Here is a 26,524-nt window from a genome sequence, read left to right as displayed (position 1 = left end):
TCAGTTCAAGTGCAGTGGATTGCCCTTCCTGGATCCAACAGTAGAGGCGTGGGAAGCTTTCAGATGTCACAGGGTTGTAGATAACATTTGAACATATGATTAGCTTTCGTGAGCTGTCTTTAGAAACCTTACATTTTTCCCCCACACACCTTAGCCAGAGATCCTTCCCTTGAGGTTTCGGGACACTTAAAATGTTGCTTTGCCAAAAATCAAGGATGTGGAGAAGGTTTTCCTGTGTGATGTCATGTTGCTGCCCTTTATAAGCCTCTGCAGAGAAGAAGGGATCCTGTCTGAAGATTCACACTCCAGGCACGAGGGGAGGTGAGGAGCAGACGCTGACCCACCATGGAGCGGCGAGCCATTCCCCAGGGCATTCCCTGCAGCTCCCTGCTCCTGCTGCTCTGCAGTCTGAAGGCTTCCCTTGCCTTTCCCAACTCCTCTCCACTGCTGAGTCCCAGCTGGGGCAGTGGAGACCGCCTGATGCACCTCTACACCGACACCGAGAGGAGCAGCTTCCACCTCCAAATCAACGCTGATGGCTACGTCGACGGCGCTCCTCACCAAACCATCTACAGTAAGTGGCTTCCTTCAGACCTCCATGGGAGCAGGGGAGGGACAAGGAGAATTTTTACTTCCTCACCACCTACAGAAATTCCCCTCTTCTCATTAGGCAGGCAGAGGAACACAGCCATGGGATGGAAAATACACATAATCATAATTCTCCTTTTGTTTAACAAATAAAATCGCTCCAAAGAAATCTAGTGGATAGGGAATTTCATTCCTAGCCTAGGACAACTAAAGTCCTATGGTTCCTGTAATATCCTGCAAGGAAAAACCACCTGAATTATCCTTCACTTCATGATTTTACCCCCAGTTTCTGGAGGAAGCTCCTATTAGAGGTTGGTAATGATATCCCCCAAATAGCTGCTTCCCAGTGATGGTGCTACCAAAGGAACTGCACTGAGGGAACTCACCAGAGCAGGGCTGGAAAACTGATGGCATCCATAAAATCTGTATTTTGGGGTGGAAGGCTGAGAGCTACTAACAGTTAAGTTTCAGTGTGCACAGAACATGGGCATACAAAGATCAGTGAAAAAGGGGGAAACTATGGAAGACCAGACTGGCATAAAAGAAGTGTTGAGCCTTTGGGGTTCATGAGAAGAAGGTTCTGTCATGAGAAGAAACTATACCCTAGTATCACTAAAAGGTTCTCAAATTGTGTCTTCAGTGTTTATTTAATGATATATTTTATTATTCTATTTCAACACAGAATAGTTTATTCTTCTTCCTTTGCTAAAGACTTGGCCCAAACTCTTTAGTAGACAAATGTGGGAGGGCTTTAAGACTTAAGGGTTCTTTTACAGCATTTCAAAAATACTTCTCTCTTAGCAGCATTCAAATCACAAGTAGCTATGCATCATAAAATCAGGTTGTTGTTGTTATTATTATTATTACTATTATTATTACATCTATTTTATACATTCAGATAATCTAAGCCTGGGTAATGAAGCTTTCACATAAGTAAATAAGGATGGTTTTTAAAGTTATAATTTAATTAATGAGGAAAAAGGATCACATTCTGCTATTTTTTTAAGGAATTGATAATGAAACACTCACAGAAATGCTGTCACTGTCTTATTATTCTTCCTACATATTAAAAGATTTTATGAAACTCATTTTAGATATGCTGGTCAAGAACTAGTGTGGGATTTTAGAGAACAACAGACAGCAAAATATCACATTTTCCCATATATACCATGAAACAAGCATAGCAGGATTGGAATGGTGGAGCAGGAAAGATGGAAATCAGACAACAGATGGGATACCAAGAGGGAGGGTGACTGATTTGCTGCCACCAGACAATGGGAAGTGCCAAGTTCTGCACCAGGATGGCATGGCCTGGGTGTGCACAGATCTCCTGGGTGGGACAAGGCAACAGGCACTTGTCAGATGCAAGGAGCAGATCAAGCAAAGTTGTTATTCCCACTTTACCTGGTACCAGTGACATTGCTCTTAGAACACTACAGCAACCCCAGGTCATGGTGGATGAGTAGAAGGTGGAGTTGGTCGGCCACAGGGTTTCCAGTGGGCCTTGATCATGATCTGTTGTAGTTTTAGTCCAGCAAAAAGGATGTTAAGGGCAAAGTAATGACAAAATCACAGACTGGTTGAGGTTGGAAGGCACCACAGGGGGTCACCTGGTCCCACCTCCCACTCCAGCAGGGCCATCCCACAGTACAGGGCCCAGGATTGTGTCCAGATGGTTCTGGAATATCCCCAGTGAGGAGACTCAGCACCCTCTCTGGAGAATCTGTTCAGAGCTCAGTCACTGCCCAGGACAGAAGTTCTGCCTCCTGTCCAGGTGGAACTTCCACCTGAGTATCAGTTCCTGCCCATTCCACTGATGCCACTGCTGGGCACCACTGAAAAAATACCACAGGGCAGTGACAAAGATGTGTGGGACAAGCTCCCCCGGATGTGGGCAATGGCAGAACTGAGGGCAATGTCCTCAGACCACAATTTGAGACTTCAGAGGGAAATAAAAATGTCTTTGGGAGGTTAGTGCCACATTGGAACAGGACACCCAGAGAGGTGCCCTCCATCCCGGGAGTTTTCCAAAGCCACAGCAAACCTGATTTAGGGTGGGCAACAGTCCCATGGGCATGCAAAGATCAGTTAAAAAGGGAGAAACTATGGAAGACCAGACTGGCATAAAAGAAAGGTCATGTGGGAGATTGGTTTGAACTTCCAGAGGTCACTTCCATCCAGAGCATCCATGGATCTGTAAACGCATTGTTGAAATGGATCTGATATTTTTGTTGTTCTGAACAGGTGCCCTAATGATCAGGTCTGAGGGTGCTGGCTCAGTAATAATCACAGGTGTGAAGAGTGGATGTTACCTGTGCATGGACACAAAAGGAAACATATTCGGCTCGGTGAGTGACCTTTCCTAAGCCTTGGGGCTGAATGGCCAGTGCATTCTGCTGCTGTGATGCCCATTTCCCCAGCCAGGGCAAGCCTGGGTAGCTGCAGGTGGAGGGGGAAGTGTTAGAGAAGATCTGACACTTAGGTCAAACTTTGCTCTCTCCTTTGATTGTATTAAGTTGTAGAGCTGACAAAAATCATCTGAGATCCTGCCTGGGTAAATGAGGACAAAAAAAACCCCAAAAACCAAAACCACAAAACCAACCAACCAACTAAACTAAAAACCACCATCATCAACAACAAAACCCCAAAAAAACACCCAAAAAACCATCATCACCAACAAAAAAAAACCACCATCACTAACTTTCCCATATTACAGAAATTAGATCCAGTGAGGGACCAATCTGTAGCACAAAGCCATGGTTGGGGACCCTCTGGAAGAAAACAGGGTTTTTCATTAAAATTCCTTTGCTGAAAGCATGGACATGCAACTCTGATCTGCATTTGGGTCAGACACAGACCTGGGAGATTAGAAAAATACCTGCTGCAAGATCTCACCCTTCTTTCCCTCTTTAACCAGTGTTTGCAATTCACCAGATTCTGCTCACAGGTGTCCTATTTCTTCCCCTCAGCATTACTTCAGCCAAGAGGACTGTGTGTTCAACCACAGGACACTGGAAAACGGGTACGATGTGTACCAGTCCCCCAAACACCACTTCTTGGTGAGCTTGGGCAGAGTTAAACAAGCCTTCTCCCCTGGTATGAATCCACCACCATACTCCCAGTTTTTGTCCAGGAAGAATGAGATCCCTCTGTTCCGATTCAACACCCCCGAGCCCCACAGACACACCAGGAGCGCAGACGTTGATCCTGTAGACCCTCACCAGATCCTGGTCCCACAGAGGAAGACCCCAGTGTTTGGCTCCCTGCAGCAGCAGCCAGCAGACTTTCCCCACATGCCCAGAGAGCCCATGAGGATCAACCAGAACGACGTGGTGAACCCTGATGATCCCCACGCTATGATGGAGGCCAGGAGGTTCCCAAGCCCCCGCTTCTACATCACGAGATAACCGCGGCCCCCACGCTCACCAGAGGCGAAAGGAACTGTCTGTCACACTCAGTCTGAATGCCAAAGTGGCTCTTAGAAACCTGGGAGACATTGGGAAAAGTTCCTTAGCTTCAAATCTTGTTTTCTCAGTAAACTGCTGTCTGTAAGTACAAGTCAGATTTTTCCAGCTTGGGGTCTACTGGAAAGAAGATCCATTTTTGAAAACAATCACACAAACCAAACCTCTTGGGGTCTGAATCACCTTAAGTTTGCATTAATGATGAAAACAAACAAAAAAAGGAATCCCTTGTATGAAATGGGAAATTGATGTTATGTTACTGATGCAGAGACCTGAGGTATCCAAGATTCCAGCAGAAACAGGGAATCTCTTACTAGCACCATCCTGCCCAAGCACAGCAGACAAACTGCCAGGTGGTGTGTTATTTTATTATTTAAAAATTACCATGTCATGTATCCAATATCTGAAGGGGCTACCAGGAAGCTGGAGAGGGGCTCTTCATCAGAAATTGCAGGGACAGGACAAGGGAGAATGGCTTCACACTGACAGGAGTAGGTTTAGATTGGATATCAAAAAAAATTGTTCCCTGTGAGGGTGGTGAGGCCCTGGCACAGGGTGCCCAGAGAAGCTGTGGCTGCTCCATCCCTGGCAGTGTCCAAGGCCAGGCTGGATGGGGCTCTGAACAACCTGGGATAGTAGCAGGTGTCCCTGTACATGGCAAGGGGGTGGAATGGATGAACCTTAAGGTCCCTCCCAACCTGTGGTTCTTTGTTTTTAGCCTTTAAGTTGGAGCTTCATTCTCTCTTCACCCACATGAGTCAAAAAAAGGTATTCTGCTGTTATAGGAGCAGCAATCATGGAAAATTGGAGGAACTGACAGGACAACAATGGAGAGGATTAAAGGCTCCTGTGGAAAAAGAGCAATTTCTGACTGAATCTAAACTGAGGTTTGGAAAAAAAGAGGGGAGTCTCACTCTCTCTCAAGTGGTTCTCCATCATAGTTCTACATTTACTAAATTCTAGAATCCCAATATGGAAATAAAGATTATTAATTTTGCATATTTCCAACTCAGAGAGAAGTACCAGGATTAATAATAATCAGTAGTGTGTTACACAAGACAGTTTGTTTATATAATACTGAACTCTACAGGGGAAAAATAAAAAAAAATGTTTTATAAGGATCAAAGGAATAATACTTAGACTATAATGAAGACTCTCATCTAATGAGTGAAAATTAGGTTTGTATTTAGAAAAGGAATGTCCAGTTAGCATCCATGTTTGTATTCAGTTCTGAGCAGGTATCAGATGCTTTACACTTGCAGGAGTGCAATTACTATTAATCAGGAGATCTCTAATGATGACAAAACCTTTTCCCTAGTTTGGTTTATGCTTTGGGTGAGTTCACTTTGAAAAAGCTATTCTTGATAAACTCTGCAGAAGTCAGGTGCAAGGCACTGATGAGCAGCACAAAATCCAGTGTGGCAGAGATTTGAGAGTTTTATTTTGTAGGGATTTTTTGCATGTCAAAACACAGATTCTTCTGCTCTGTTTATTTAGAGTATTTATCAGCCTGACAACAATTTGAAGTGATACACTGCTCCTCAATATGCTCATAACAACATACAAAAAAAAATTAGGTTGGATGCTGTTCTTTTTTTCTTTCTCATGGAGTAGTTCACTGAAGCCACTGGCTTTACATCAGTGCAACAAAAATCAAAATAAGAACCCCTTGTGCTTCTTGCTTCCATTTAATTTTTTCTGGATTTAGCACAGCAGCAGGACTGCTGACAGCTTTTAAAATAATCTCTTTTTTTCCCCCTATATTTGTATATATACACAATATCTTTTTATCTACCACATTCAACTCATTATGTTGGAAAAGTGATAGGTCCCTGATTCTGCTCTTAGAATAGTTTTCCCAGATGGAGAGATTCCTAATTAGTATAAATACTTAGGAGCACAGGACAAGCCAAAGGATTAGTCCAAGAGTTCCATCTCCCGGAATTTGTTTTTCTAAAATTATTGGGGTTTTCAATTAATTTCTGAAGGAAAAGAGTGATTCTAAGGAATTAAGGAAATTGCAGGCAGGCAGACAGTTGTGCTTTTTCTTGCTTATTCAAAATACAGCAAGACTTTTTAACTTGCTGTCTATACAATAGAGAGGTGTGATTTTATTTATGCTCTATTTTGATCTTTTTACTTGATTCCTATACCATTATTCTTGGCTTTTGCTCCTTGAGAGCTGTGGACTTCAAGTATCCCAGCAAAGTTTGCATTATGCAATAATTGTTGGAAGTTCCTCTCTAGGACTGAGGCAACTGCCCTACAACAACTGAAACCATTAAAAGCTCTGTCCACATTAAATTTTGATGGGAAATACTGGTGGTGTTAAATCTATAGACCTAAATTCCTACACTAGAACAAAGTAAGAAGGCTTGCTCACTCTATCAATACCCGGGAGGAAAGTAAGCTAAGACTGAATACAGGGTGGATTTCCATCAAAAAACCATAAATGTAACTATAGGCAACTGTATCAAATCTTAAAAGAATTTATTCTTCAATGGAGATGCTGGCAATCACCAGCCAGTAAGAAAGCATTACTTATTTATGTCACAGTATTTATTTATTTATTTGAGTGGGTCTTAAATCCTGCAGAATATTTATAAGTATTTATAATAATGTATTATAGAGACTATTTCCTTTTTAAAAAGTACCAATAAACTTTTCCATTATCTCCAAATGGTGGATTCTGCATTGTCTGTTCAAGCTCCCTGTTCCAGAAGTAATTGAGTGAACAAATAAATGGTAGCAGCAGTGTCTGAAAATTTGTGTGCTGCTGTCCCCTGTGACTTCCAGCTTCACAGGTTTCAGCTTCCTAAGTGTTTCATGCACCCCAAATATAAAAGTTCTGTGAAAGATGATGAGAAAAACAGTGTCTTAGTAGGTCTAGACTGACCATGAAGGGATTTTAATCTCTAAAGGGAAATGTCTTATACAAGCAATGGGAAACCACAGGTCTGTCAGTTCAGTCCTGCTGGGAATTATTTGTGATCAAAGATATTGGGATAAAAGACACTTGGCAAATTAAAAGCCTCTGCAGGAGGGCTCTGAGCAGGGCCCAGGCTCTGCCCCAGGGCCCAGCAATGGCACCAGAGGAACGGGCAGGGACTGAGGCCAGGAGGTTCCACCTGGGCACGAGGCAGAACTTCTGTCCTGGGCAGTGACCGAGCACTGAACAGATTGAACAGAGAGGGTGTGGAGTCTCCTCACTGGGGATATCCCAGACCCCTCTGGACACAATCCTGTGCCCTGTGCTCTGGGATGGCCCTGCTGGAGCAGGGAGGTGGCACCATAGGAGCCACTCTGAGGGTCCAGCCTGACCCATTCTGTGAAGATTCAAGCAGTTGTAAGATTGGAAGTTCATAATTTGCTCCTCTGCACACTATTCTGCCCCACATAGTTATTGATGGTGCCTTCTCACTAATATTTCACATTCCTGTGTTTTTATTCAAAGTCATTGCAAAAAAAATTGCCCCTTAAGGGCCTTAAAAAGCAACTTTACTCCAGGTCATGCTTGACCTTGGACATTACTACTTCTATGCCCACTAATTCCTTGCATACCTTCTTCACCATGTTTTTTCTCCTGAGCAACATTTATCCATACCAGCTGAGATGATGGTTTCCATTGTGGTATTAAGCTTTCAATTAAGATTCACCTAGATCATATTTAATTTGTCCCTTGCCTATACATTAGTTACTTCATGAAAGAACGACCCATTTAGTAGAGTATGAACTACTTATGGTAAAAACTCATTTAATTAGATTCCAGGTTTCATTTACCCCTCTTGTCTACAATTACTTTCTCCTTCAGAATTTGTTGCATTAACCATTATTTAAATTTCTTTGGAGAAGTAGAATTAAGCTGTGTGATTCTTGAGACTGTCCCATGTAGGGCCAGGAGCTGGACTCAGTGATTCTTGTGGGTGCCTTTCAACTCAGGATATTTCACCATTCTAAAACTAATTTTGTGATTCCTGCCCTCTGAAATCAAAACTCCTTTCTTCATCTCAGCTTTTAAATTCAGTAATTTCACTTTTCAATGGCCAGTTGTTCCAAAACACATTCAGGACTTATTACAGTCAAGTGTGCTGCACTACCCTGCTCCCATTCAGCTCTGGCTGGATGACTGAGCTGGGTGTCAGAAGGAAAGAGTTTTTCCTGGAGCATTCCTTTGGTGACCAGGACCAGACTGCTCAAGATTCCTGGGTTTTATCCCAGTATTCTCCTGTTCCTTATGCTCAGTGCCCTCAGAGCCCTCCTGCCAGGCTCTGCCACACAGGGTCCCTGCACCCCAGGAACCCCAGAGCTGCTTGCAGGTGACAGCAGAGCTGTCTGTTACATGAGACCCTCCTGAATGGCACTGGAGCCACCACACACACACACACACACACACACACACACACAGATGCCCCACAGTGGCTCTGCCATATCCATGGACACCAGAGAAGCAGCTCACAGATCACTGCGCAGTTCATTTGTGCCACACAGCTGCCAATTGCCTGGGAATACCAAAATCTAAAAACCTCCAGCTCACAGCCAAAACCCTCCAAAGCAGGACACATCTGGGGGAAATCTGACATATTTTAAGTCCAGGCACGTGGGTTGTGGATCTGAGGCAGCCAAAAGCTTGGATATAGAATGCATCTATTTAAATTATGTTCTAATTTTTTTTTTTTAAGGAAAAAACCTCCTTTTGAAAAGGCAGGGATATGTCTGCACTACAGTCTTCAACAGAGAACTGTGGGAATAGAGAACATATCTTTGCTTTAGAGGAAGGAAACTGTGGTACTACCAGAGCTCTCTGCCTGACAGCTGCTCAAGGAGAGGCAGACCTGTGAGGAGAAGCCAGCATCCATTGCCACTACTGAGTAGTCCCTCAAATAATTTATGTTCTGTTCCTATTCCTAACAGACCCATCTATTGCTGCAGCTCTCCTTTCCCATGATCCCAATAAACTGTACAGATTTACTGTACATGTGCACAAGAGTTACTTGACCAAAAAAAGATTTAGTCTCAGTGTTGATGTAAAAGCTTAAAAAGAGGAATACTATACACGGACCTAAAGAAAACAGCTTTTAGAATTAGCTTCAGAAGCTTCCAAAATGAGTGACTTTTTAATGCAGAGAGAACCTGACATGTGACCTAACAAAGGAGAAATAACAAATGCAACTATTTTAGGGCAGGCTATAATCCTACCTAGGCTGGCATCTTGCCTCCAGCAAAGTCAAGAGCAGATACTGAGGGAAAAAGCACATCTGGGCAACTGTTGACACTCTTGACTGCTTGTACTCCCTTGGCCACTGACAGATGTGTTTGCAGCATTTTAGTGTGTTTTACAAAGTCTGAATTGGGAGATTCTGATGCATTTTCATTTCATGAAAAAATGTGACTTTATTAAGATAGGAGCTGTTCAGAAAACTAGAGTGGTTTCTTCACTCTTTGGTATTTTTCCTTGTTAGGCACCACAGTACCATCTACTTGCCCTGTGTGAGACTTAAAAGAGGAAAGAATTTGGTAACAGCAAGTTAAAGAAAACAATCACACAGGTTCATTAGGCTGGATTTAAATTTTAATGACCTATAAATACAAAAAAAGAAGGTAAAGTGTATTATAGAGGAAGAGTCAAAAATCCCTCTGGGAATAGTGTGACCAAGCAGCAGCAAACCACTTAACAAAGCGGATGTTCTCCTAAATTATGGGATCATCAACCAGAACAAAATATTAATTACCTGCTTGAGAGAAAGAAAGATAAAGGCAAGAAAGATAAAGAAACCTTTTAAAGTGAGAAGCACCCCAATCCCTAGTGTGTTTTGAATATTTGACGAAATGACAGACTTAGGGAGAAAAATGTGTCACGTCTCCACTCATCCTCTCGCATTTTCAACTCCATTAAGAATTGATGAATGGTTCCAAGAAGAATTGATGGAATGACTGGCAAAATCCAGGATGTGGCAGTTCCAGGGGAGTTTCAGCAGTTTAAAGCACTGGCAGGAGAATTTCCTGCCAGTGGCATGCCTGAAATAAACTGGCACTACCAGGGACAGGCAAATTCAGAATGAACTCCTGCCCCATTCTCCCACCATTAACTCTGTTAGAAGTCATAATTAAAGTTTTGCTATCTTCATTGGCTGTGACCACTAATTTAGTTATGAGGAGCCTTCCAGGAAGATGCATTTCATAAAGAGCTTGAGGAGTCCATGCAAAAGTCATATTCTCGTTTTAGCCAGGAAGGAAAAAGAGTTATGTGATCTGAGCAAAGCTTCACAGGGCAATATTAAGAAAGATTTTTACCTCAAAAGAAATACAGATGAAATGGGAGTTCTATTCAAGAGCCTTTAATTTATTTTTTTTTAACAGGCCAAAAATATGCAAATGAAGAAAAAATACGTGAATCTTATAAATAACATAAACCAGATAAGCTCACACTGTAACACCACAAACACCCCAGTGGGGAAAGAATGCAGTATTAACACCAACAGTCACCAAACAATCAAACTTGCCTCATTCTAGGAAAAAATATTCATAAAGTCAAGTGCATGACTGCAGCTGACAGAAGGATTCCAGTCAAGTACAACTCACTCCAGAGAGAAAGTCCCTTTTCCAGAAAAGAGACCACTACTATGTGCACACAAGGTTCCTCATCCTGCTCACAGCTAAAAATAAATACTCTGTGTTTGTGTACAGTGCTCTTCAACAGAGACCTCGAGAACCTGAACAGTTTCTTAGGAAGTACTCCTGGCGAGGTAGGTTTATCATCATTCCCACATTACAAATGGAAAGGAGATTTGCCCAGAGTCCCACAGATATTCAGTGTCAGAGTCACATCCCTTGGCTCTGCACCAAGCCTGTCCCACTGGGCAATGCTCCTTCCTAGGTTCTACTATTGCATTCAAAAATTTATTTTAAGACAACAAGTACATTTCATATTACAATATAGCATTTTGTAATAAAACAAGAATACAGTATAGCTCAGCTTTGAGTTACCACTCCTCTCCTCTCCCCAACCCTTTCACTTGGAGGTAACCAAAATAATTATGGAGTAATGCAAAGGAGTTGTTTGAAATATGTGCTGTAGGAGCAGATATGCAAGTGACTGCAAGTATTATGCTTCTGAGAACAGGGAATATTTGTTTTATTTTGCTACTTCCAACTTATTCTGGGCACTAGGACCATGCAAATTGTAGTTTTTAGGATGGCAAGCAGTTGCATGTCTCCCTTTTTGCAGTTTAGTGTCAGCAATTCCAGTCAATCCCAGTAATTACTACAGATACTTTTCCCAAGTTTAGCAAAATTGATCTAAGTGATCTAATCCCACTTTCCCCCCACAGAGACCCTTAAAACACTTTTGAAGCTACACATTCAGCTCCCACATCCACTAAGTGAGAGTCTTGGTTAAGACAGACACATGTGATATTGGGCTTCAACAAATTCCCATTTTCAAGTTTTATAATGAAATGACTGACTCCAGTATTGGGACTGACAGAAGACAGCTGGGACTTGGTTAAATTTGCTGGTAAGGTACAGTTGAGATCTGAAACCACGTAGCCAATCCAGTTCCTCATGTAGGCTCCATGACTCACCACCAAAATATTGGCATCTAATACCGTGGAAGATCCGCTGCCCGCAGAGCTCAGCTCCGCCTCACTGCAGTGGTTTGTCCAAGGGAAAACAAACTGCTCTCCAGATGTTCCTGAGCTCCTGCCTGGGGCACCGGGCTTGCCATGCTCCTTCTGCTCCAACTCAACAGCCAGCTGGCAGAGGAATTCAAAAAAATCCCTCGCACGCTCTCTCACCTGCAGGGAAAGGCCAGAAGGAAACGTTGTGAAGCACGAAGAGATCGTTGTGAAGCAAGCACAGATTTGGCTTTCAGAAATCTGACACAAAACTACTTCAGGTAAAACACAAAGATTTCTCACAGACAAGGCTCAGAAGCCAATGTAAATTACTGACTGCTGTGCAAACTCCTCTGCCCTCCAGAGAACAATTGCTCTCATCCTCCTGTGAGCCAGAGCTTCGTGAGGAGTCAGTTTCAAAATCAATATTTTAGTTATAAAGAGATTTCCAACTTGGCAGCCACTGTTATCAGACCAAGCAGTATTTTTTAGCTTAGAGAATATCTCTGGTTGGGCTGAGCTCTCAGTGGGAAGCTCCCAATACCTGCAATTGCACTGCTAAAAAAGCCCAGAAAGCAGGACAAGAATAGATAAATAAATAAATAAATACCATACTTCATCCAGTGTTTCTCCTCCAGAAGGTGTGAATGAAGGACATTGCTCTCCAGCATCCTTTGCCATAGCCTTGAGGTCAGCCAAAGGCTTTCCTTCTGCAACACCGTATTTCTGTGAGGGAAAAACAGGGTTTGGCAGGATGTGTCAGGTCACCTGTAACCCCTTCCAGAGGCTGCAAACAGCTCTTCCCTTTGTGAAGCTTCAGCTTTGTTTTCTTGGATTCCCAAGGCATAGTTACCTTTTACATTTTATCCCAATTTTGTGTGAGGAAATATCTTTATAGGTACCCTTTTAAACAGCAGATAGATAGATATAGATATAGATTATATATAGATATAGCTAGATATAGATATAGATATAGATATAGATGCTCAGTAGACAAATACTCTAACAGCAGCATCTCATTTAAAGCATGGACATTCAACACATGACCCTCAGCCTGATCTTTGTATGGAGATTTTTTTTCTTCCACTGACACTCATCCCCAGCATACAAAATTCAAGTGTCTTTGTGACTGAGGTCCCAGTGCAAATGCTTCTGTACAAAGCCCTTCACATGAAGATAAACTCAATTTTCCTTTTGCTTGCAAAAAGGCTACAGGAAGTTATTTTGCACTTGTTAGAAACCAGTATTTTCTCTAAAGAGCTGCGACCCTCTCTAAAGACCTTTCTCCTCACAACAGAGGAAGGATCCATCTTCAATTCAGAATTTTTGAAAAGGACATAAAAAAAGGAAACAAAACCGCCCAAGTACCCTTGCAATTAAAAGTAAATAATAAGGCCTTGCTGATTTCAAGTGAAGGACTGGAATTTCTGAGAGAAAATATTCAAACAGGAAATGCTACAATCACATGCTGCTCCTTAAATACTAAACTTTACCATTAAAGCATCATAGTTAAAACATTCATAACTTAATTTTGGCTCTGCTTTGCCCTTCTGCAAACAATTTATTGTCCCTGAGGTGAATTGTTCAGTTTCCAGTGATTAAAAAGACATCAAGTAGTGCTCTCCACTGCTAAATCTACCATTCAATAAGGCAAGACACCCATGAACAGGAAGCTACATTTTCAAATAGTTCAAAATTTGATAATAATTTTGGCACTTACTCTCTCTCGCAGTCTTGCATCGTACTTGATTTCCAAATCTTTGCAAAACCTGTTTTTTCCTAGAATGGCAGCAGCAGTCTAGAAAGTGAATAGACAGTCACATCAACTGGACAGAACATAGACACACCACCTTACACCGCCAGAGCCAAGGTGAATCCCATCAGCAGCATCCAACAACCCAAACCAACAAAACAGAAAGTTTTTCAGCTACCAGTCTGGCACATTGCATAGATGGCCCAGGCCAGGCCATAAAAATAGAAAAGCTGCAGTCTTCTGGCAGTTCCTTCCCAATTCAAAGTCCAGAACAACTGAAGAAACAGCACCCATGAGCAGGGTTTACTGGGATAAGAGCCACATCTTCTGTTGAACAGGACACAGAGCAACCATGTGGACATTCTTTACATGGAGTACTCACAGCTGGGCCAGACTCACAGCCATGCTCCCTGAAACTGCTCAGTTAATCCAACTGAACCAACATCTGACACTGTCTGGCTGCCACAGCCAATCCTGAGGGCTGGAAGGGACCTCTGGAGATCACCCTGCCCAGGCAGGATCACCTGGAGCAGGTGACACAGCAATGTGTCCTGGTCATGTGTCCTTGGAATGTCTCCAGGGAGGGAGATTTCAGGCCCTCCCTGGGCAGGTTGTTCCAGGGCTCTGCCACCCTCAATGTACAGAAATTCTTTCTCATGTTGGAAGGTGGAACTTTTGGTGTTTTGGTTTGCGTCCATCGCTCCTCATCCTGTCCCTGGACACCACTGGAAAGAGCCTGGCACCATCCTCTGACACTCCTTGGAGATATTTCTATGCATTAATGAGATCCCCTCTCAGTCTTCTCCAGACTAACCAGGCCCAGCTCCCTCAGTCTCCCCTCATAAGAGAGATGTTCCAGACCCCTCATCCTCTCTGTGGCCTCCACCGGGTCCTCTCCTTGTCTTTCTTGGGAACCAGAGGACAGCTGCTCCTGGTTCTTACATGCACCCAAGTGTGAAGTCTGCACTGGCTTCACAGGCAGTTTGAGCTGTGCAAACATCCACACCAAATCAATCTGACACTTAAAGAATTCATTTTGAAAAACGCTCCTTGGATTCTGACACAAGTAAGCAGCTTTCTTGTGCTACTGGCACATTTAACATATTGCTTAGGACAAATTTGGTCTTGGAACTTTAACCTTCTCTCAAAGAATAAGGCAGAAATAAAGACAGGGTTGAATCCACTTCCTTGTGTATATGCACAGTACAGTTATTTGTACGATCATATGCAGGAATTTCCTCTTTTGCAACAGAACTTGTACATTCCTCCCATACTCGAGCTGTGAAGTGACAGTGTAGTAACAGGCCCTTCACAGAAGTGCAGCTGCCAAGAAAGCTGCACATGGACCACTTGGAAACCTCAGTTTTACACATCTTTGGGAAAGCTTTCCCAACATCTGGACAACTTGTCAAACAAGTGGCAAAACACATTTCCTGTATGCAAAAGAAAATTCAGGTCTTTCCCATTAGCAGACTGCAATTCTGAAAGGGCTCTTCATGGAAAAGGCTGTCTCTAATAAAAGAAAAAATATCCCAAACCAACTCCCATAAAGCAGGCACACAGCACAGACAGCTTTATGAAAGTTAGAAAGCACTCTTAGTGTTTTAAAATATCATCACTGCCATTCACACACATAAAGGCAGCTATTCTGCATATTTAAAATATCCAACTATTGCACTCTCCCCTCCTTGTCTCTTCTGTTTTCTGCTTAAGTTGTGCTGCTACAGCAGTTTCTGGAATTGTGCTGCAAAACTGATGAGCAATGTTGATGGTGTATGTTTTGAGGGGAAAAAAAGGGAGATTTAGCCTACATTAGGTTGATCTGGTTTACAACACAGCTTCACAGACTTCTAGCAGGACAACACAGTAAAAAGCAAACAAGAATGACTTAGGAGTTTCAACCCCCTACATGTCGCTTGAAAACACAGAATCAGCAACAGAAGAGAGAATTAAAGATAGGGCCTCCACAGGAGACATGACCTTCCTAGAACAGTTGACCTCTAACTTAAAAAGTTTTGCTGTAATTCTGTAATTTTGAGTATTTCATAATTCTGCACACAAAGTCACATGTAATCTCATGTAGTAACTTTTCCTCTTTATTTAATCTGTATTGTAGATTTACTGCATCAAGGCAAGAGGTGTGAGATGCCTGACAAAGTCCAACATCTCTGCCCATTTAATGATCCTTGTACTGATTTCACAGCCAAACTCGACCTTGCCTACATTGGTCTGCACTCCTCAAAAGAACACAGCACACAGCCACAGTGCCTGGGACACCACAACAATGTCACAGCCAGTCTGGTTCACTTCTTAGAGAAAAACTCAGTCCTGTCTGTGGTGATGGGGACCACCAAGTCCCCAGTACTCCTTCAGCAAGAACAATGCCTATATATAAAACAACAGCAAATCATGGAACCATGGACTGGTTTGGGCTAGAAGAGAGCTTAGATATCACCCAGTTCCAACCCCCCGCCACAGGCAGGGACACCTTCCACTATCCCAGGCTGCTCAGAGCCCCATCCAACCTGGCCTTGGACACTTCCAGGGATCCAGGGGCAGCTTTTGGCTCTGTCATTGCATTATTTTTGCATCACCAACAGCAAATAAATGCCAGATTTGGGAGCCAGCTGTTGCCTCAAGAAGCACTTACCTGCTTTGCTCGAAGGAGGTCACTTGAAAAGACATGGGTAAACTTCACATTACTGAGAAATAAACCAGCAGCATCTGCTTGCCTGAAACCAGTTGCAGAGAGTGGCTCATCCACTCCTTGACCTACAAAATAAAACCCCACAACATTAAAACATGAAAATTTTAGACCATTTAGCAGCTGACCAGGCATGTCAGCAAAAAAGAAACTGCCCAGTCATAAGAAAATCTTTCTTCTTCAGCAAAGCCAATCATTAGGAAAAGTCACTGCTCTTCTGGTCTTCCATAAACTCAGTCACACATATTTAATGATAAAAAGGAGTAAAGCCTAGGAAGACAGGAGGATCATTATCAATGATAATTATGTTAATCTATACCTTTGACAAATTTAAACATAAAACAGAGACCTACATTTAAAAAATGTGACCATTTTTAGAAGGGTCACTAGTTCCTGCAAGAGGTATCTCACAGCTGAAACTCCATAAGCAGATTTGTTAAATGTAAATAAGAAAGAGGACAATACTGCTGAGAGAATGAGATGCAAACACAATCCATTGTGCTCTCTTCCTCTCCATCTCACACACTGACAGTAATGCTCATACAAGCTGGAGCAAACCCAGCTGCAAAGCAGCAAACCTCCCAAAAATTGTTTCCAGACAGGAAGTCTGCAAGAATAACTGGTCACAGAGCTCTAGGACAGTGCTGAGAGAAGCAGCACTTTGGAAATCCAGCCTGAGTTGGACAGGTGTGCTCCTGTCACAGCTCAGAGTCTGCAGAACCCAGAACTGTGGTGGGGAGACAAACGTGTAACAGATTGCTACATCCACACCTTTTACCCATTCTAGCTCAGCAGGAAGCCAGAGCAGAGAGAGTGAAATTCCCATCAGATTCAGAACAAAGAACACAAACTCCTTTCACCCAGAAGATGCACAATCCAACAGCAAAAAACAGGACACCAGAAGTCCAGAAGCTGAGTTCTGAGCACCTCATCTGTAATTCAGACATGTGAGACGTGTGACCCCAGTGTGCTGGTAAAGGCTTACACCTCTCAATTCAGAAGAGGCTTGCTCAAAACCAGAAGCTATGTTCTCTCCACACTGGAGAGGAGCCCTATACACATAATTTTACCCAAGGAGCTAGGAAATCAAAAGACATCATCAATATTTTTAAGCAATTAAAGGAAGGGAATATTCTTTACTCATTTTATTATGATCACAAATCCATGTTGCAAGAACTGTCAATGGCAATGCCAGAGGGAGGAAAATCTGGAAGCACAATTCTCCTTCACAACATGAAGTATTGTAGAAAGCTCATTTATGCAGAGTACAACCCCAGCCGTGATTTTCCTACAGCAGACATCCAGGCAGCTCAGTGTGCTCAGTTCTGGGCGTGCAAGCCAGCAGCCACAAAGGTGAAATCTAGTTTTAAATGTGTCTACTCAAGACTGCCTTTGTAGAAAGAGCTGGGATTGAGCAATTCACGCATTAAACAACCTCTACTTTTCATTCCCCCTTGCCCTACTGCAGGTTTTTTTCTGCAAGTAACAGATTCCCTTCTTGAGGCAACAGCCCCCTTCACATCAGGATTTTTACCCATCCTCCTGCAGCTCCTTTTCCCAGAAGCCCTTTTCCCAAACTTCCCATTACTGGGATTTAACACAGTGCTATGGAGTCCTTAGTAAAAGGTGCTGCTACCATTTTATTTGATCACATGCAACATATTTTTTCCCTGTGTGGAAAAAGGAACTCTTCTAACACTCCTGTTAAAACACAATGTGCATCAGCATCTATTGATGTTCTGTGGAGGGTGACTTAAAATCTTCTGTAACATTATGAAAGCCATGTCCTGGCTTACACAAAAAGTCTCTAAAGGTTTACACTATTATTGTTTAATGACATATGACCAGTTGGTGACAAGATTTCACCATGATTCTCCATCTCTAACCAGGTAACAGAATAACTCTTACTAACCTTGCAGTATCTTGTCTTTGTTGTATCTTGTTTCTCCACTGAAAGAGAATGTAAACAACAACAACAAAAAATTAACTTGTCATAATTTAAGTGGATTTTCAAAAACATTGTTGTATTAAATACCAACAAGAGACAGCACCACCTGAATGTAAAAGAAAAAAAAGATACAATGCAGCACAAACCAGTTTCAAAACAATGCATACAAATATTTTATAATTAAAAAAATATTTTCAGATCGATTCCAATCATGCCGCCAGCTTTTAATGAGACAAAGCCATCTGATATAAAAGTAAGAGAAGTGATTTCTTAAATTAATGCAGCACAATTTATCAGTAATAACTACACCTCCATGCTGGAGAGAACAAAGCTGCAGGAAGACTCTGGAGCCTTCTTTTGACAAGCATGTGCTGCAGCTGGTTCTCTGAACTTTACAGGAAGCAGCTCCAGAGATTATCAAGGGTAGCAGCACAGCTGCACACCTGGAAGAAACAGAGCCTAGGAAGCCAAAGCAGAAGAAATCACAGACTCATGGAATAAACTGAGTTGGAAAATATGTTAAAGATCACCCAGTGCCAAACCCCTGCCATGGGCAGGGACACCTCCCACTATCCCAGGTTGCTCAGAGCCCCAACCAGGCTGGCCTTGAACACTGCCAAGGATGGGGCAGCCACAGCTGCTCTGGGCAACCTGTGCCAGGGCCTCAGCACCCTCACAGGGAACTTTTTGTACCTGACAGCCAATCTAAGCCTCCTCTCTGTCAGTGTGAACCCATCCCCCCTTGTTCTGTCACTCCAGGCCTTTGTCAAGAGTCTCTCTCCATCTTTGAGGTCACCCCAAAGCCTTCTCCTCTCCAGGCTGAACAATCCAAATTCCCTCAGCCTTTCCTCCCAGCAGAGCTGCTCCATCCCTCTGCTCCCCTTGGTGTCCCTGCTCTGGCCTGGCTCCAGCAGCTCCCTGCCCTTGCTGTGCTGGGCCCAGGGCTGGATGCAGCACTGCAGGGAGGCTCAGCAGAGAGGGGCACAGGGGCAGAATCCCCCCTGCCCTGCTGCCCCTGGGGCTTATAGTAAAGGAGAAAAAAAGCTCAGCCTTCCTACAAATTAAGGCGTTTTCTCCTGAGAGCTGCAGGGAGCTGGAGCTACTTGGTTCAGTCAGTCACAAACCTCTGCCAACAGAGCGGGAGAAAAAAGTCACCTTAGGAATTCCAGCCGAGTCACAACCACTTTAACCTTTCACGGGAGGAAGGTTCACCACCCTTGCCCCGCCTGAGAGCTTTTGCTCAGCTCCCCCCTCCCGCTGCCCGTGACCGAGGAGGGGACGCGGCCGCCGGGGCACGGCCAGCGCCGGGGGTGCGCGGGCGGTACTCACTGCCGCACGACCGTCAGCCCGAAGCGAACCATGGCGCACGGCAGCGCAGGTGAGCCCAGGTGAGCCCAGATGCGCCCAGATGTGCGCAGGTGGATCCCAGGTGCGCGCACGTCCCACCGCCCGCACTGCGGCGCCGCGCGCCGCGCCGTGACGTCATGCCCCCGCCCCGCGTGCCGCTCTGACGTCACCGGAGGCGGCACCCGGCAGAAAAGGAGGATCCGGGAAGGGTTTATGGCTCCGCGATGGTCGGGGAGAACTGGCACTGCTCCCGCTCCACAAGCGACAGCACGAGAGGGAACGGCCTCACCGGAGGCTCGGCTTGGGTATCGGGAAGAAATTCTTCTCCCAGAGGGATCAGCAGCATCTCACAGGCTGGAAGTCACCGGCCCCGGTGGCATTTGCGCGCCCGTGGATGTGGCGCCTCCGGACGGGGTTCAGTGGTGGGCGTGGCAGGGCGAGGTTTACACCTGGACTGCCGCACCCGAAATGGTTCAGCATTCTCACTCCGCAATTGCAGTCAGGAGGCTTTCGCCTTAAAAGTCCGGGTTTGGCAGCGTCTTATGACGCTGGTGTTAAGGAAAGTTCCTGGTCTGAGCATCCCGGAGCCGCTTGGAGTGACACTCGCGGCGTCTGAGCCGGGACTGAAGCCCCTTCCCAGCGGCATCCCCCGCACTCCCAGTCGGACCGGGTTTCCTTACTGGCTCAGTTCCAGGTTTCCCTGACCAGAGTCTCGGATGTCCAGTTCCGTAACATCCTTCAGTCACGGTGCAATTCCTAAATGACAAAACAACAGCCCGAGCTGGTGGCCTTGCAGGAGGGATGCAGCACAAGAGAACCCCTGGGCTTTTACACCCTCACAGATTAAGGGTAGGAAAGTCTGAGTTTTCATCTCCTGCCGTGACTCTGAGTGTCCATCCCCTGTCCGGTGCCACAGGGCTGGCATTTCCCAGCCTCTTGTCTCAGCTGGGCTGCTCCAGATCTCAGCCTGCAGCTCCACTGCAGCTGCACCCCGAGCTCCCTGCACCGAGTGTGTTCCTCCACACAGGGACCAGGGATGGACCCAGTTTGCCCCTTTGGAGAACACAGAATGGTTGGTGATGTTCACTCTGGTTACATCAGCTCAGTTAACACTGATTGGCAGCAGCACTTTGCTCAGGGTAATATCAATACATTGATATTTAGATATAGATGGATAAAAGGCATTACTCACAAGTCAGTCAGAAGCCTGAGCAGCCAAATCACACCCTGGATTAACCATCAGCAAAGGTGAGCTGGTTCCAAGGAATAGTTTAAAGCAGCAGTTTCAAAGGCAGAGCAGTGTGAGATGTCAGCACCCACATCCAGCTGGGACCACACTGGTCTTGTCCTGCAGAACCCACAGAATCACAGAATGGCCTGGCTTGGAAGGGACCTTAAAGATTGTCCAGTTCCAGCTCCCTGACATGGGCAGGGACACCTTCCACTATCCCAGGTTGCTCCAAGCCATGTCCAACCTGGCCTTGGACATTTCCAAGGACTTGGGGCAGCCACAGCTTCTCTGGGCAGCCTAGAAATTCCTACTGGTAAAATGGACAAAGTAACACAAGAAGTAACTTGAACTTGTCGCCCTGATTTTTTAAGATTTTCTAAGCGTTCTGATATTTACATTCTTGTAGCAAACTTTTTCACATACTTTCTATAAATAACTTATTGTTTTGCATTCTTTTATGGAGGAGGAGAAATTTGATAGACTGTTGGTTTGTTGGGTGTCATTGGAGAGGTGGCACTTTCACCCTCCAATCCACTGTCACTTTTAGAAAACTATAAATGTTGGAGTCAGAAAATAAACTTCCCTTTTTTCTGCACCTTGAAAGCAGTGGTGTGTGCGCTCGTATTGTTTTGTGTCCTGTCGCGACAGGAACTCATCCTTTTCCCCTCAGAAAGCTGAAGTTTTATGGCTTACATACAGTGTGATTAACCAAAATATTAGTTGGTCAGCTGAGTGTATTTCCTTCAGGATTTTTCAACCTGATTGAATAAATGATATCTAAAAACCCAAGAAATTCTTCTGGGTTGCCAGGAGATCTGACCTCAGTTTGAAAGTGGTTTGTGCTTTAAGACCAAATAAATTCTAAATGAAGACTGAAACATAATTTGTTTCAATAGCTGTTTAAAGCAGATGCAAAAGTTAAATATTTAATGCAAGAGCTATGTCTGTTTAGTTTCCTTTTTATCTTCTTTTTGCAGCATGGCAGTAACCTCACATTTCTGCACTGCCTCTCCACAGATCTTGGAACTGACATTTTCACACCAGTGACAGTCTCACCTGTAAATGAGCCAGTGCCAACTGGATCAGCTCTGACCTATTTCTGTTGTATCACCATTAAAAACAACTGTGTTTTGCTGTGGTGATAAAACTCCAACTGTGTCTCACACGTGGTTTAGAGGATCAAATCTCAAACATGAGCCTACACTGTTAACATCTCTTTCTAAGTGCACAATGAAAGTACAGGTCCTTTTGGAAAAGCGACAGCCCTTCAGGCAAAGTTAGTGACAGACTTTGTCTGAAGTCACCCGCTTCGGGTGACACACAAGCCACTTTGGCTTTGAGAGCAAACAGCTTGGAAAGCCTGTACCTTCTGACTTAGAGCCTCATGGCTTAGCTGCTAGGTTAGGTTTCCCTTTTCAATTGTCATTTGGGATCTGATCTTGCTCCTTGTGCTTACAAATACACCCAGCAGAAACCTTTGCTGAATTTCTTCAGTTCTGTGTTGCTGCACTTCTCTGCCTGCACAATGCTCCTCTGAAGGATGTGCTGGCCTGAAGAGAGGCATAACCCTAGCGAATCCTACCCAGAGATTGTGCTGCGGGCAGGCCTCAAATTGGCTCTGCTGGAGAACACAGTTCCTAGAATTTCATTCGTGGCAGAGTGACTTCGGGGATGTTTTTAATTGTTTTTAGGCTGGTTCTCAGTGCGGTGTACGGGCTGCGAGCAGGGAGCCGGGGCAGCCCCTGGGCCAAGCACCTTCCCTTCTGCTGGAGCTATGGCAGCCCCGGGACGTTCCTTTGCCCCCGCGGGATTCCCGGGATTGTCCCGGGGCCCTGAGGGCCGTGCGCGGGGCGCGGGCGCCCCCTGGCGGCTCCCACCGCGCTCTGCAAAGGCCGCCGCGGCCCTTCCCATTGCACAGGCCTCGCCACTCCCGGATCGCGGATCCCATCCTTCCCCGGGCGCTGTCAGCGCACACCAAAAAGATCAATACTTCGTTGTGTCTAAGAAGCAGATCCAAAGTAACCAGAATAAAAAGTTTCTCTGAGAAGCAAACAAGTTGAATTTACAATCATGGAATCATAGAATATCCTGACTTGGAAGGGACTCACAAGGATCATCTAGTCCCGCTCCTGGCCCTGCACAGACGCCCCAATAATCCCACCCTGTGCATCCCTGAGAGCGCTGTCCAAACACTCCTGGAGCTCTGGCAGCCTTGGGGCCGTGACCATCCCTGGGGAGCCTGTTCAGTGCCCCAGCACCCTCTGGGGGAAGAACCTTTCCCTGATATCCACCCTGACCCTCCCTGACACAGCTCCAGCCGTTCCTGGGTCCTGTCCTTGGTCACACAGAGCAGAGATCAGGGCCTGCACCTCCTCTTCCCCTCATGAGGAGGCTGCAGATTGTGATGAGTTCTCCCCTTAGAGACAACGTGAGGAAACTGGAAAACTTGAGATAAATTTTTGTTTGAGTGTGCTGGATGACAATGCTGATTTTATCCCTCATCCTCCAGCTGATTATGTCCCACTCACAGCTTTGCTCAAGTTCTGAAAACCCTCAGAAAGGTCAATCTACTGCTCTTCAGGGATGCTTGCGAGTCCTCTGTGAGATGAACCAGAGCTTTTGCTCTAAGAAGTGTTCCTGAGTAACCTGAGGAGCCAAACACAGCCAGTCTGCCGACCTTTCCCTCTCTCCTTCACTGCTCTGGCCTAATTCTTCTTGCAGTTTCTGCATGTTGCATTTTGGAAGAGCTCAAATAACAACCCAGTTTATTTTTAGAGAAAACTCAATGGCAAGACCTAGCTAGCACCACATCATTTCCACAGAATGACAGGCATTTAAGGACACAGACATTTCCCTTTTTACTTTTCTTCTTTGCATTCAGCTCCTTTCTCTCTCTCTCTCTCTCTCCCTCTCTCTCTAACAGGTTGCAGCAAAACTCCGTGTTTTTTCTTACCTCGGTGTAAATACCTCAGCTTTACTCACCTTAATTTGTAATCCTAACAGGTCTTGATTGAATACCACTGCTGCTGAGGGATGCCCTTTGTCACAGTGCCCCTGGAGCCCAGCAGAGCACTGACCTGATGTTCTTCCTGGCCTGAGAGTCCCACAAGTTTCAGTGTTGTCTCCTGGCTACATCAGCAGGAACATCAGCAGCCCAGCTGGAATGCAAATCACCTTTGAGAACCCTTTTAAATAGAACAACAATCACAGAAGCACAGGATGGGTCAGGTTGGAAAGGACCACAGTGGAGCATCTGGTACAGTGTCCCTGCTCCAGCAGGGCCTTCCCAGAGCACAGGATTGTGTCCAGACAGCTCTGGAATATCCCCAGTGAGGGAGACTCCACATCCTCTCTGAACAATCTGTTTAGGGCTTGGTCACTGCACAGTTCCAGTCCTTCACAGGCTCCAAGCTGAGCCTAGTAAATACCAGAAATTGCTGGTCATGTTGTTCAGTGGTCAGAGAAAACCCTGGACTTGTGATGGTTTAAAATCTCTACCTCTTGGTGTAGATAAGCTGGGAAATGTGAGGCTCACAAGACATTTGGCAGGGAAGTCTTCAGAGACTTTCCCTAAAACCACAGGTCCCAAGATTGTGTGAGTATGGCTAGAAAGATCTCTGTCTCCTGACTCTTAGCTTCCTGATTTAGTCCCTCTTTCCTATTAATTTTTAATTCATTCATATTCATTCCATAATTCATAATAAATTTATATTTCCAATAATGATATTTTCTATTTGTTTCTGTTTATTTTTGCTTGTGTGTTGCTTCATTTTTGCAACATTTGTTTTTTTGAGGTTTTTTTTTTCCTTCTTCCTGTTCATTTTATCTTGAAGTTTGTCATTTGGAGTCTTTTCCTTTCATTTATCTTTGGGTTTGGCAGTATAATTCACTTAATGATGATGTTTCCCCCAGTGTGTCTGCCCAAATGCCTCTTCTTCATTCTTCAGGGTCTCTTTGCTGTCCCCAGGGGTGAAAAAGGGCTGGAAATTCAGGAGAAAACTGCTACTGGATGCCAGTGGAGGAGAGGTTAGGCCAAACACATCCCACAGGAGCTTGGTAACTTCACAGCAGGCGTCCACAAGCAGATGTGGGAGAGGGGAGAGGTTGAGCATCCTGCCCCCCCGGCCACAGACTGAGGAAGCAGACTCTGGACAATGGACTCATTTCTTCCCACTGGCCTCACCACAAATCCCACTCCTTTTACTCACGGTTTCCCCAGGTTTACAGAAAGAAAAACAATCTGATTTTTTCAGTAGCATTCCAGTGCAACAATTGAGTGAAGATTTAAACCGTATTTCAATTCACTGCAAAAATGTGCACTCTGTGTGGCTTTTTACCAGCTCAATTTGATTCCCACAAATTTTTGATCCTGTAATTTACCAATTTTTAGGACTTTGTTCTTCTTGAATCTCAGGACCAGAATTTGCCTAGCCAGTGGGAATGCAGCTACATTTTAGAGGCAGGCTCGTTCTGTGACTGCAGCCTTCATTTTATATGCCTGCTAGCACCATCTACCCAGATCAGAGGGTTTAGAATTACATCCCACCAAGGAAACACCACCATGCAGTGAGTGACACAACCAAATTCACTAAAGGAATAAAAGCAAGGCAAGTAAATTTAGGTCAAGGTGAGTTTATTGTCCATACAGCATACCTAATCCCGCCAAAACACTTTTCTTAAAACCATCTTTAAACTAGTCAAAACAATAGGTTATTAATAAAAATGACAACACTGAACAAAGACCTTTTAAAAGGCAATCAAGACTACACCGTATCAGAGTCTTATCCATCAAAAACAACCTCATGTACTTTCTAAATACTTTTGTTTACACTGTGTCTACTACCACACTTTCTAGCATCCCCTGACCACATAAACATCCACACCTCTTAAAGAGCACATTTGTGAGAGAATAACGTTGACTTGATATGGCATCACACTCAATAAAGAAAAAAAACAAAAAAAAAAACCAAAAAAACAAAAAAAAAAAAAAAAAACCTAAAACAAAACCCAAAAAAGTTTGAGAACAGAAACTGTGCAACCAAGAGTGATTTCTGAGGTACATGAGAACATGGTAATAAACATAGTGGAAAAAATCCAGTGGCCAGGTAGTTTGCTGAGTAATTAAGAGCTGTCCAATTACTCAAGCATAAATCATAGACATTGAATTAGTTGGACATGGGATTAATTGGTATTTTTCTCTTTCACAAGCATGTTAGCATGTTGGAAATACAAATAAATACATTATGAGGTGCTCCTACACTACAGTAACAGGAAGGAGAAGACCATCAAAGTACCATCAATAGGAAGCTGAGAGAGAAACGCTTTTAGCAACTGTACCAATCCTTTGGCACTTGGGAAGGCAGAATCAGCAACACATCTTCTATTCTTTTTTAATCAATCAGTTGGGAGGTTTACAATTTCTACAGTCCAGGACGGGGAAATCTCACACCTCATTTGCAGTAACAACACACTTCCTTTAACATCTGTTAAAAGAGAGTACTAGGCAGTCATTTTATTCTGAAAGCTACTGTGAAAGCACTCAAGTTGTAGGGTTTGCAGCTTTCAAACATACAGTACGCTGTAACCAGAGGGTTGGCACTTGCTGAGCACGTCACTGCAGCCAAGGTCACTCCTCACCCTGGTGGGGACACACACAGACCCACCAGGACCCTGCAGAGACTGGGAATGCTGAATGGTGCTGCCCTTTCCAGCATAGCTCACCCCCACCCTGCTGAAGAGCAGCTGACCACGGAGGTGGCCCTCAGCCCCTGTCCCTTCAGTTCTGCAGAGGGGTGACACTGTGGGATCACCCCAGTGATCCACAGCAGAGATCATTCATGTGATCCACAGCAGGGATCATCCCCGTGTTCCACAGT

General features: G+C 44.4%; 2 protein-coding genes across 2 annotated transcripts; one reads left to right on the top strand and one right to left on the bottom strand.

Annotated features, from left to right (window-relative positions):
* Positions 1–345: 345 nt before the first annotated feature.
* On the top strand, positions 346–3,995 carry FGF23 (fibroblast growth factor 23). The gene is made up of 3 exons (XM_058805419.1): positions 346–574; positions 2,833–2,936; positions 3,558–3,995. The coding sequence occupies exons 1-3, from the start codon at positions 346–348 to the stop codon at positions 3,993–3,995; spliced, it is 771 nt and encodes a 256-aa protein (XP_058661402.1).
* A 6,376-nt stretch (positions 3,996–10,371) lies between these two features.
* Positions 10,372–19,513, bottom strand: TIGAR (TP53 induced glycolysis regulatory phosphatase). The gene is made up of 6 exons (XM_058805418.1): positions 19,400–19,513; positions 18,035–18,072; positions 16,069–16,190; positions 13,386–13,463; positions 12,281–12,391; positions 10,372–11,845 (listed from the first exon to the last, which is right to left on the bottom strand). The coding sequence occupies exons 1-6, from the start codon at positions 19,429–19,431 to the stop codon at positions 11,387–11,389; spliced, it is 840 nt and encodes a 279-aa protein (XP_058661401.1). The 5' UTR covers positions 19,432–19,513; the 3' UTR covers positions 10,372–11,386.
* Positions 19,514–26,524: the final 7,011 nt, after the last annotated feature.

This window comes from Ammospiza caudacuta, chromosome 5 (genome assembly GCF_027887145.1).
Source record: "Ammospiza caudacuta isolate bAmmCau1 chromosome 5, bAmmCau1.pri, whole genome shotgun sequence".
In the NCBI taxonomy this organism is placed as follows: domain Eukaryota; kingdom Metazoa; phylum Chordata; class Aves; order Passeriformes; family Passerellidae; genus Ammospiza; species Ammospiza caudacuta.
Note: the sequence above shows the minus strand (reverse complement) of the source record. Positions and strands in the feature narration are given on the sequence as shown.